Source organism: Parasteatoda tepidariorum, chromosome 2, assembly GCF_982258835.1.
Source record: "Parasteatoda tepidariorum strain Cologne lab strain chromosome 2, Ptep-v5.0, whole genome shotgun sequence".
Taxonomy (NCBI): domain Eukaryota; kingdom Metazoa; phylum Arthropoda; class Arachnida; order Araneae; family Theridiidae; genus Parasteatoda; species Parasteatoda tepidariorum.
The window spans coordinates 109,764,279-109,777,303 of record NC_141756.1 but is presented as its reverse complement, the minus strand read 5'-3'; the positions used below and the strand labels follow the sequence as shown (position 1 = coordinate 109,777,303).

The following is a 13,025-nucleotide window of genomic DNA, read 5'->3' as shown; positions in this document are numbered from 1 at the left end:
TAATTGGACAAGCAGCCTTTTTGAATTCAGGATACTTCGATTCTGGTGCGAATTTCCAAAATTCAGTAATCGACGTCGATTTACATTTTAATTGTAGAGCTTGATCTTCTTGCATCTCTATTAATTCTAATTCTCCAGATGCTTTTTGGGTCATAATTATACTGCCAATGGAAAACTCACCTTGAATTATTTAATTTCAAATGGATTCAGAAAAAAATCAAGAGACGATTTAAAATATTCCAAGTCTTGAAATCTATGTTGGAATTCCGCCAATATTCCTTCTAGGTTTTTTTATATACTCGTTGAGTTTTTCTTGTTTAATATTGGAGCCACAAATAATCCTTCAATGAGCCGCATGTGGCTCGCGAGCCGCATTGTGGCCCCTTCTGATATATACTATCTTGCAGTGAAGAACGGAATAATAACTTAAATATTTCAAGTTATTAAACTTTTTTAAAAATCGCCATTTTGGCAACATCCTTAGAGGAAAATTGACAAAATCATTGTCAGCAAATTTTTGTCAGCCCAGATAACGCATCGTTGGAAGAATTCGATTAGAGGTAGCAGGCTGAAGACAGACTGTAACTTGACCTCACAGTCATTAATAACTGTTACTAACTCGCAGCAGTAACAATAACATATTATTCGCGAAAAAAGAAAAGGAAGAAAAAAATGCGAACTACTTGTGCGAAACAAGCATAACAACTTGCAAGTTTTATTAAATTATTTTTTATTTTAAGCTAATTCTATGCAAATGAAGGAGTAGGAAAGAAAAAAAAAAGTATGTTTTCAAATTTGAATTAACTCTGAATAGACCTGCAATTTTGCTTCAAATTGCATTGTTAAAATAAACCTCAAGTTTATCGCTTTGTATTTTGTTTTCTTTGACTGGAAGAGACGGTCTAATGATTCTGTTGACCTAACCTAACTCATACCTATTTGTCTTCTTTTTTTTTTTTTCCTTCTCGATAGTCCATGTTTTTTTCCCTCGTAACAATAGTGACTCATTTTTCATTATTATTATTTTTTATGCAGTATGCTCCTAAATATCTTCAAATTTTCTCTCTTTTTTATTTATTTTTTGTTGTATGCATATGTTTTACTTTTATATAAAATATTTTACAGACGGCATCAATATATTTTTCAAATTTATACTTCTTATGCGACTTCCAACAAAGTTGCGTCCCGCAGTGGACTGATCGTTAAGACACGTTTCCCAGCAGATCACCGAAGTCAAGCATCACTGGCTGCGATCAGTGTGCGGGTGGGTGACCACTTGAATCAGTCTGAGTAGGGACCGAGGGTGTGCGGTATTGGTCCTCGTTAAACTGTGCTACCGTAAAATGCTCGACTTCGCGTGCAGTTCATTGGGCTACCGAAGAAGGGGTGCCATCCCCTCCGCAGAGGATCAAAATTGTGATGGCATGTCTTCGGATCATCCTCCGGGATGTTTCCCAGACCGTCGCCAATAGCCCATTGTGCAGCTCTAGTGCGACGTAAATTAACAACAACAACAACAAGGTTGCGTTAAACGTTTAACGCTACATTTTTATTGGCCGGGAAATCCCGTGGTAGGATCCAGTTTTCCCTCATTCATTTCCATATTGTTTTGGTTCTCACTAGCATAAAAATAATAAAAGTATTGTTTTTCTATAAATATTTTTTTAGTTTGATTTGATACACATATAATTTAATAGGATAGTATTTTTTATTTTCAAATTTAGTGGATAACAATTGTAAAAAATGAGTGAAAACAATCCCACAGACAATGCGACGGATTTAAGGTCATGTCAAGGTACGACTCTTGCGAATATCAATTGATTGTTAGGTTTTCTCTTCTGAAATTCCACAAGCACTTCCACTGGTTCAAGAGGGAAAAATGCACAATATTACCGTGATTACAGAGCACGGAAGCGAGCGGAGCAGGAAAAAGAGTCGGTGAATAGAACTAGTGATCCTTCTACGACTGCTGATTCTTCTACTATTAACGTCGCAGATTGCGAAGTTTAACTTGTTCCACGCGGAGGGACTCCACGCACTATTTATTTTATTTTATTAATAAATACAAGGAAGTAAAGCAAAATATAATACACAAGTTCTAAGTTGAAATTTTAATCTTTTTATGTGTAAAAAATATTTAATTTACCATCAATTTACTATTCCAAATTATCTCGGGCAAATGTAAAAAAGTAAAATATTAGTCTTTGTATATGTTCACATTTTCATCACCTGAAAAATCACCTGTATTACTATTACTTTCGCTAGCGAACGCCATTTTTTTACTCTTTTTTTTCAACCATTCATCAACCATCATTCATCAACCATCATTCATCAACCATCATTCATCAACCATCATTCATCACCATTCATCAACCATTCATTCATTCATCAACCATCGTATATACAATATCACAAAACACGTCTGTTGTCCCACAAATAGTAAAACTCCCAAAACAAAAATTAGCAAACTTCAAATCACAGCAGATTATCATTATTTTTTTACTTTGCTTCTGGCCGAGTAAAAACGTGATAAAACAAAACGTAATTGACGAATTCTGCTATGCCCGAGTTTACTCGGGATAATAAATATTTGCAATACATACCCGAGTTAAATCGAGTTTAAGTATGATCGCTTGTCATACTATGCATATTAGTAATTCTAATTTTTTCCCCTCACAATGCGTTGTTCTTCAAGAAAAGGTCTATATGTCACCCTTAAAGCTCGAAAGCTCTTAATATGCACATTATCTAGTTAATCTACAAATAAGATTGGATTGGATCTATTAAAGTGCGGAATCAAGAGTTTTACGTGCACATTAACGGTCACCATATCATTTAAGTTAAGTTCTCTCATTCTTCGCTCAACTGCTTTGATGATAGTTTGATTTTATTGATTTCATTCTTTAAGTACCAAAAATAAATAAATCCCATTATTTATTTTTTAATTTCTGTTAGTTAATTTCCTTTATTCAGGGCCCGCGGTAAGCTCTCCCCACCGCCAAATGCGATAAAATCGTAAATTTGGCGAATATAATTGTGTTTTAGCGAAAATATTGGCGAAAGATTTTTTCAACTTTAAAAAAATTAAAATTACGTCAAAACAGATTTTTCTAAACGAATCAGTATTTTTTATTCGAATGCAGTTAATTTCGGTAGATGCGCCGCATAACCAATTAGAATGGGATTCAAATACTATAAGTCTGTAACAAACTACCGTGAGACAGTTTTCTAAGGGGAAAAAAATGTATCATAAAAAATTATTAAGATTTGCATTTGGCGAAGACTTTTGATATTTACTAATAATTTGAAATCCTTAGCGCGGATCCTGTTTATTGTCATAATATTTTAAACTGTTTGATACTTTATATTGTTTTACTGTTTGATACTTTATATAGTTTTGAAAGTGATTGATGATTGATTCTATCAACTACTGTGTTTTGAGCCGTGATGGCTCAGGGGATAGAGCGTTCGCCTTCTAATGAGGCAAACCGGGTTCGAATCCTAGTCGATACGAATTCCGCATCCGGCTTACACCGACCAAAAAGTGAACCGGGTTCGAATCCCACCGATGTTTGATCCATACGAATCCGCATTCGTCTTGCACCGACCACAGTGCTGACATGAAATATCCTCAGTGGTAGACGGATCATGGGTTAGAGTCCCTTTGCCGTTAGGTTAACCGTGGGAGGTTCTCGTGATCTTCCTCACCCTGTAACGCAAATGCGTATTAGTTCTATCAAAAAGTCTTTTCTTCCTTTCTCTTTCTTCCTCTCTCTTTATTTCTTTTTTTTTCCTTCTCTCTTTCTTTCTCTCTCTCTTTCTTTTTTTCTTTCTTTCATTCTCTTTTTACAGCAGAACAGAGAGAGTGCATTTAATTTTAAATAAAGTCAACTAATATTTTAGTTACTTTCTTCTATTCTTCGTCTTTTTTTTTTTTTTTTTTTTTTTAACCGAGAATTAAATTTTGAAATTTTTATTTTTTATTTATCCATTTATGTTCGTACAAACTGATTTACACAACAATATTTTATGCAACAATATTAATTGATTACTTTTAAACGTTAACATAGTCGAGTGCGAAAAATAGAAGAATAGAATCGAAAATAGAATCGAATTTCGATCGAATCGTCACATTTTCATGTACAGTGCAGAAGAAGGAAAAAAAACGGACTACAATGAATAATTTTTGGTCTAATGATCGAATCTTCACGTTTTAGGACTCATTCTTAATATTTCGAGGGTGCGACTTCAAATTTGCTAACTATTTAGTGCGGACGATATTTTAAGCCACGAAATCAGTCACAAAAACGTACTTTCTCTGAATAAACATCATTTTTTCGATAGATTCGGATTTCTGACTCCCAAAATAAAGTGAGTTGCCGCAATCTGAGAATCAGGGTCCTAATAGTTTAGTCAGGAGAGCGGTTGTATTGCGGTAGAATTGCGTATTTCGCCATATCTCAAGGACTTTTTAGACGAATTGAAAAATTTTTGCACGCAATTATAAAATTCGTTTATCCATAGATAATTGCATGCTAAAAATAAATTTTAGTAAATATTCATTATTTTTTAATCATTTTATTTCATTAATAGTCGAAAAAAATTGATTTATAAGGTAGACAATTTTTGCATCAATTAAAAGTGTGTAATTTTACACGGCAAAATACAAAATTAAAGCGAAATTGGTTGAAAAGTTTTTGAGAAATTAAGTTCTAAAAAAAATCGTATATTTAAAATTCGATAGCTGCATAATTTTAAAAAAAATGATATTTATGACAATTATTGTAAGTATTAAAATTTATAAATTATGCAAACTTAAAAAAATATTTTGATGGCAATGATTGTAACTATTCAAATAAATTAAGTATATACATATTTCTAAAGAACTATTTCAATGACTATGAATATTATTATTCGAATTTATAAATTTATTGAAAAATATTTTTATGACAATGACTGTTATTTTTCAAGTTCATAAATTGCATAAATTAAAAGAAAATATTATGACAACAATGAATGTTACTATTCAAATGAATAAAATACATAAATTTTTACATAAAAAAATAAATAAATGTTATTTTTCAAATTTATGGACTGCATAAAGTTTTAAGAAAATATATTGCATATAACTTTTTGCAGTTCATTTATATATTAATTGACAATAGGTCATGCTAAAAAATATATTTTTTTTAAAAAAAAGAGGGAAGAATTTATTTAATTTCCATTTTAAAGAAATAAGTATTTGTTTAAATTAATATTTAAAATAAATAACCACTGCTTTAGAAGCAAACTTTGTACGATAAATTTACCTTAAAAATATAACTTTCATTAATTGGAAATAACGACACACTGATTTAAAAATATTTTTTCGAAGAATAGTTTAAATCCTTTTGTCTGGAAAATTCGTTGCTTATGGATGTGAGACTTAAAAAAACTGAATAAACAAAATGATTTCAATTCTGTTCTTTAACCTCTCAAAACATTTGTGAGGTTTCTACGAATACGACCAGTAAAATAAGCAGAGAAATGTGACATCATCGTCCTTTCAACCAATAAGGGGAGTTCTTCTGATGACCAAGATGAAAGAAACAAATCGCGTTTCTCTAAAAAGAGTAATTTTGATTCTCGCTGTCGACGCGTTGCAAGTCAACTTGGTGAGAAAACCAACTCATTAAAGGAGTCGCACCTTTTCCTGTATCTTTTTAAATTGAAGATAATCTTCTCAAAATGGTAAGCAGAAATCGAAAAAAATCATTCAGTTTAAATTAATAAGTTTTTTTATGAATATTTAAAAAAATTTTTTTCCTCATTTTGAAGATAAACTTTGCCTGAAAAAATCGTCATTTTAAAAATTATAAATTTTGGAGTTTTCTTTTTTAATTGATTTATTTAAATCTTTTCCGTACAATATCAAATTGAAGATCATTTTTTGCTGAAAATGGTAAGTAGAAAATTAGAAAAATTATAAAGTTTAAAGTTATTGTTTCGTATGATTATTTTTTTTAAAATTAATTTCATTCCTCATTTGAAGAATTCTAATTTATTTATTTTTTTAGTTTCTGAAGATAAGAAAAATCTGAAAAAGAGAAAAATAATTAATTATTAATTTGAATGATTTATTAAAATTTCTTGAAATTAAAAATAATCTTTGCTCAAAAGGGAAAGCATAAAACATGAAAGCAACAATTAATTTTAATTAATATATTTTATATTTATTCTTAAGTTTATTTAAATCCTTTTTGTTTCTTTTTGAATTGAAGATAATTTTTGCTCTAAATGATAAGCGAAAACGAGGAAAAAATTATTATTTTAAAACTAATAACTTTTCATGACCTATTTTTCTTGATTAGTTGTAACTCTTAGTAACCTTTAAGATTGAAACCAATATTTGCTTGAAACAATAAGTGTGAAAATGATTAGAAAAACAATTTAATGTAAAAATATAATTTTTTTGCTTTAAAAAAAAACTATTTTCAGAAATCTCACCAACACCTTTAAAACTTTAAATAATTCTATCTCAAAATAGTAAGCAGAAAAGTAAGAAAAAAAATTGTATAAATTTCATTTTTAAATCTTTATATCAAACTATTAAAAAAAATAACTCATAGATATCTTCCTCGTATACTTTTAAAACGAATAATTCTTCCTATGATGAATCCTGAAATAATAATTATAAATTTATCTTAAGTTTTACTTTTTATTTATTTATTCAAAAAAAAAAATGATCTAAATATTTCCAGAATCTTTAAAAAATTAAGATTGGTATAATCTTTGCTCAAAATTGATCCTGATAAAAAATTGAGATAGAGAATAGAGATGATAATAAAAGAAAATGATAAGTATTAACTAAAATTCGATATTTAATTAATAAATAACTAAATTTATTAATTTATTACGTTTAATATTTAAACATTTACTGATGGAAATATTTCCAGCACTTTTGAAAATGGTAGATAATGTTTGTTAAAAATAGTAAACAGTAAATGATTACAAAATTTATGAATTTAAAATTAATAGAATTTTTAAAAATTAAAAGATCTTTAGTGACAGTTCAATTACAAGTGCGGTTCCTCTTTCTCTCTCTCTCTCTCTCTCTCTCTTTCTTTTTTTAAACTCTATTCTTTTAAATTTGAAACTGAGTTAAATCGGCTGCTGTATTTTTTGAAATGTCTCAGAACATTTCGTATTTTAAGACGATGAAAATTACAATATAAAATGTTTTCTATCCTTGCTGAAAAATTACTAATAGCCAAAATAATATTTTCATTTAATAGCCAAAATCATATGTAGTGCATTGAAATGTCTCAGAAACTGTTCAACCGATTTATAACTAATTTTGGATTTAGACATTTAAAATTTCATGTTTAAATTAGAGGTAAATTACAATTTAGAATGTTTTCTGCCCTTGTTGAAAAATTACAAATAGCTAAAATCATATTTTCCTCGAAATTATCGTGGGGAAAAGGTGTTTTATAAATGGGTGTAAAAGTTGTTTGACTCGCTAAATTAATTTCAGACATAAACAGTCGCATAAGAGAAAACAACATAAAACCATAGAAAGTTTCGATTGGAACTTCTGGCCATACTATTTGAACCCTAACCTCGATTCGTACCTATATTTTTCTGATTTTATTATTATTTTGAATGATTCATTAAAATTTCAAAGAGAAAGATGCAAAGAAAGAAAGATGAACACTCTCATATTAATTTTTCAAATCTCTCTCTCTAAGAAAATAAAGAAAAAAATTTATTATTATCTTTAAAAAAAGTTTTTGGTACATTCGAAAAAAAAAGTGCGTTTTTGTGTCAAATTTTGTTACATAAATGTCTACAGCATTAATTATCATGTTTAAGATATGTACTTTCAGCCCTAAAGTGAAGATCTGCTTATTAGATAAAAAAAAAAGCTGTGCAGGTTATTTATTTTATTTTATTTTTGACTCACTGTATCTACATAGGTATAATCCTCATTTATTGGTTGTTAAAGTCGTAGAATTAGAGAAATATTTACTTTCACAGATTTAATTTTGTTTGTGTACGCGTGTCTTATACAAGTATTTTATTAAATAATATATTGCATGCTTGTTTTATTTCCAACGAAATGATAATTTCTGGCAATATTGAAATGATTTGTTGCTATTATTTTCGATAAATGAATACTTTATGTATAAATGATAATTCGCAAGCCGACCGGATTGCGTAGGGGTCAGGGAACTAGCCTTGAATTAGAAAGTTTCTGGGTTCGAATCTCGGACAAGGCATGGATGTTCTCTCATTCTCTAGAAAGTAAGAAATACTATAAATTGTCGAGTCAGTCGCTTGTCTTAGCCAACTGAAAACTAAATTTCCATATCTACCTTTTAAGAGACGAATAATGTCATTCTTAAGTAAACAAGGTATCAGAAACTTACCCTGAAAAATAGACATCCCATCATAAAATGCATGTGTATGCTATATATTTTCAAAAGATACATTCAGTGATGCTTAACTTGATACCTCAACTCTTAGGGATGGGTAGGGCAGCTTCAAATTTTTAAATGGAAGCACCATTTTTTGTTATCTGAATTTTCCAGAAGAAATACTTAAATTTAACTTACAGGTCTTCGGATTTAAATTGAGAGACAGCGCTGCGAAATAAAAATGGGATGAAATAATTAATAGATACACCTCGAAAAATACGTCGCGAAAAAATAAAGATCGATGTATTTGATAGTTTTCTTAAATCTGACAACACACCTTACAGATAACATCCAATTCGACCCCATCTCATAACTATGATAACTCCCACTTCCCTGCAATTAGTTAAATTTTTCAAAATGTCAATAGAGTTCGATACTTTTGAAAGCAAAATCCAATGACCCCAAACTCGATCCCACCCCTTAAGAGGGCGGACTCCCGGATGTTCAAGTTGAGTTGGATGCCCCCTAATAAATTTTTCAAATTATCCAACGTGACCAACGTTTATCCAACGTTTTTTTCTTTCGATTTTCTGGAAAATCCAAATTTGCAACAATAAAATGGGCTCCTATCAAAAAGTTTGAAGTTGTGTGTAGAAATTGCATGTACTGTATGAAGAAATTATTGATATTTTCCTTTCACAAATGTAAATCCTTCTAGGATTTTACTTTTTTCTGGCAAAGATGGCTCTTTCACTACCTAGATATATCAGTATTCTTTTCTATTTTATACTTCGCCGGTTTTAATTTATAGCCCCTTTTGGTCAGTCCTCTGATAGATTCCTTCATACCATTTCAACTCAAAAAGTTTCCTTCTTTTCAAGAAAATATGAGTTTCGAAACTAGGAGGTACCTCAGTGATTTATACCACTTTCATTTCATCTGATTTTTCCTTTTATTTCAAATTAGATTTCTCAGGTTCGATCGATTTCATTCAAATTTAACATTTTGACCTAAACAATTACGTTCTTTAAAATGATTTAAAATTTTTTATACCTCACAAATTAAAATTTTTAGACAGTTATTATATAAAATAATAAAAAAACATATATATTTATTGTTTACGATGATTAAAGAGTGGACGTTAAATTTAACAAATATTTTATTACAGGACCTTCACCATAGAAAAACCTTAACAAATAACGATATAGTTTTAATTGATATCCATATTTTTATTATAGGACACTCACCATAGAGCATCCTTATGGAAGAACGAACAAATTAATTATAAAACAAAACAGTAAGAAACTGTGGCCAAATTGGCGAACTATCTTTTCATGGCGACAATAACAAATTTAGATTCATGACAATTAACGTTCTTAAAAATTATTTTTTGGGTGGAATTACTCGCGCAAAGAATTTTATAATTGTGTACAAAAGTTCTTCGATTCGCATAATCCGCCGGAAAAAAAAGTATGTTTATTCAGAGAAAGAACGTTTTTGTGTCTAATTTCGTAACTTAAAATATCGTCAACTCTAATTAATTAGCATATTGGAAGTTACTCCATTGAATCGTTATGATAATGTCCTAAAACACGTGAATATCCGATCACTGGGTAAAAATTATTCAGAGACATTCGTTTTTATTTATTTATTTATTTTGCATTGTGAGAAAAAGTTAAAAAGCTGACTTAAAATGTTAAATATCAACAAAATTTTTTGCTGCATTTTTTTCAGCATTAAATCTAGGAAGAACATTTGTTTGTGCGGGGGACGTTCAAATGTTACGTAAGCACTTAGGGGAAGAGGGATGTGACCAATGCTCACGTAAGACGCAAAAAAATCTCATTATTTTCAATTTTTTTAAAATGAAAAAAAAAAGCACAAATTTTGAAAGAAAATTAACTACGATTGGGAAAAAAATAATTTTGAAGTAAAAATTAAATTAGGGAAAGAAAAAAGTGGAATAAAATTTTTCAAAACGTTATTAATTTTTTCAAAACGGCTTATAACGTAGATTTTTCTTTACACAAAATTACATTATTTGTTTGAATTTAATCGGAAAATTCTTAAAATCGTTACTTACTTTAGTAAAAGTGTGAGTTAAGGTAAAATTAACTTGGGGGGGTGGAGAGTATGCATGAGAGGGGTTTGTAATTTGTTTATCTTTGCTGCTTATGTGGGAAACGATGTCTAAAATTGACAAAAACATACTTTTGTAATACTCAAGAAACTCAATATAAGCGATTCAAAATTTCTAATGTTTAAAATAAATAAAGTATAAAATATATCTGACAAATCATCAATCAAGGATTGATTTATTTATCAAAATGACTGCCTCCGTTTCTAAGCCTAAAATATAACTTTGCATAAACCAAACATTAGCCTAACTAATCTGTAGTTAGTATTGATTGGCAACAAGTGGCAGATTTTTGTCTGAAAAATGAATTCTCTTGACAAAACCAGATTAACATATTCGTGATTATTCTAGATATATTCACAATGGATAAAAGGACGTTGACCTCTAAATTCGACGTTTTATTATTTCTGATTTTGAATAACCTTCTTTCGTTTAGTTGAATTTGAGATATTGTTTTTGATAGTTTTAAAATAAAAAAAAGCAGGCGATGAAGATCCGTGATTTTATACGAAGAATAAGTTCACGCGAATCTGAAAGCTCTGATGTTTTTGTTTAGATAAAAACCAGTTTTTGAATTTAGTGTTGAAACATAAGTTTTATATAACGAATTTCCCACCAAAAGAATTTAAAATAAACGATCAATAATTAAATATTATTATTTTTAGTATGATGCTGATGATATTATATTTATAAAAAAAAGCAAAACTTAATTAAATGCAAAATACTTTCTTTTTAATCACGATATAAACTTTTTTTAATAAAAAAATATTTTTATGATTTTATTTATTTAATATTATTTTTTTAAGATAAACAGTCGTTTTTCAAGTGTTTAATTCTTTTAAAAAAATATTTTGATACATGGAAGATATATAAGATTTGTGACTAAATATAAGATCATGTTATATACAAGGTTGTTCAAGTGTTGCATATGCATATTTTTGATAATTTGGACTCTCAACCCCCAAAACATTGCTTACGTAGGAAAGTTGCAGCAGCTTCCTCGTTTTTCCTTTAACTTTTATAATGACTAAAGAAATCTACTTTTGGGATTAAATTCAAATAGAAAGATGTAACTTTAAAACAAAGAAAGCTTTTTAATTCATTTTATTAGATTTTTAGTAGAATATTCTTCAAGATATCTTCTATTCTTTGAAATAATTTTTCCTCGAAGAAATTTTTTTCCAATTTCTTCGTTCCTCGAATTAAATTTTCATCCCACATTTGTAATTTTTTTGTTTCGCTATTTATATTTATTTTTGAGCAATATTGAAAATAAGGGGATTTTAATGCCTTATAAGCATTTCGCACATCCCTCCCCCCTTTCAGCAAGAATAAGCCGATTACAAACACCCTTCAGGTTCTTACGCAATATTTGAATCACTAACTTAGCCACTTACTTGGATTCATTAATAAAACCGGTTGTAAGTTAAAAACATTAATTGGAAATATGTTAAGATTTATTAGCTTTTTTATTAACTACATATAATAAAATTAAGCACATTTTAGTTAATAAGTTGTAATACGTAAATTTCATTTAACTTTAATGCTTATAATTCCTGTTAAAGCTTAACTTCATAGAAAAAATACAAATGAAATTATTTCTAACGTATACAGTATCAAGTAATGTTGAAACAAAGTAAATGCATGGCTTGTAGTTATATGATCATACTAATCGTTGATTATGTGTAACTTGTAATCACAACTACTATTGTCATCCAAATTATTATAACCAGTAATCATAATTACATACAGTCAATTAGTTAGTTGCTTATCTTGTAATCTATAAGGTTTATCTTTTTTATAAAACTATCTATAAGGCTTATCTAATAATCGATAATGTAATCTATTAGGCTCTTACTTTGCTTATCTTGAGTTTAGAGTAATAAGATTATGTGTAATAGATTGCATATAATCAATTATTTTTTTAACCGTTTTCCGTCATAGTGATAAATAATGTTATTTCTTTGCGAATAATATGCTTCGTAATATTAAATATTATCATTTGAATTTAAATATAATGAGATTAATTTTCTTTTATTTCTTTTGTTTTTTGTGATATATTAGTTATGAGAGCAATATTTCTTTTAAGTGTACATTTCCTTAAATAAAGATAAAATTAAGCACATCCGGTTGTGTAACTTTACAAAGTTTTGAAACTAAAGATGTATCAGTTTCTGTACCCATTGTTCAGACTGACCTAAATTTTATCAAAACTTTCTGGTAGTACCTGGTAACCATCGATTTTCGAACACGTATCGTGTTCTTTACTTTTCAATATTGGAAGCTGAAGACACGAAGATTCGATTGAAATTTTTCTTCTTTATAAAAACAGTCAATTAGTGTCGAATAGTATCTCTCTTTTACGAACAAGACACGATTTTAACTGAAGTAAAATCTTATTTTCTTATTGCTTCTAGATACCGATAAACTTCCGAAGTTTGGTCGCCATTGGTGACGAACATTACTGGAACTTCAGGAGATTAGTTTGA

General features: G+C 29.0%; 1 protein-coding gene across 4 annotated transcripts in view; it reads left to right on the top strand.

Annotated features, from left to right (window-relative positions):
• Positions 1 to 13,025, top strand: part of LOC107447737 (tubulin alpha-1A chain) — a 46,318-nt gene that overhangs the window by 6,695 nt on the left and 26,598 nt on the right. For 2 of the 4 annotated variants that reach the window (XR_015431606.1, XM_043050523.3), the window contains exon 1: positions 5,594 to 5,730. The exons of the other annotated variants lie outside the window; for them this stretch is intronic. Coding sequence is in view for 1 of the 2 variants with exons in the window: in XM_043050523.3 (XP_042906457.1) it covers positions 5,728 to 5,730 (3 nt within the window). In the remaining variant the exon portion in view is untranslated. Of the gene's footprint in view, positions 1 to 5,593; positions 5,731 to 13,025 lie in introns of those variants that run through there. 4 annotated transcript variants of the gene reach the window in all.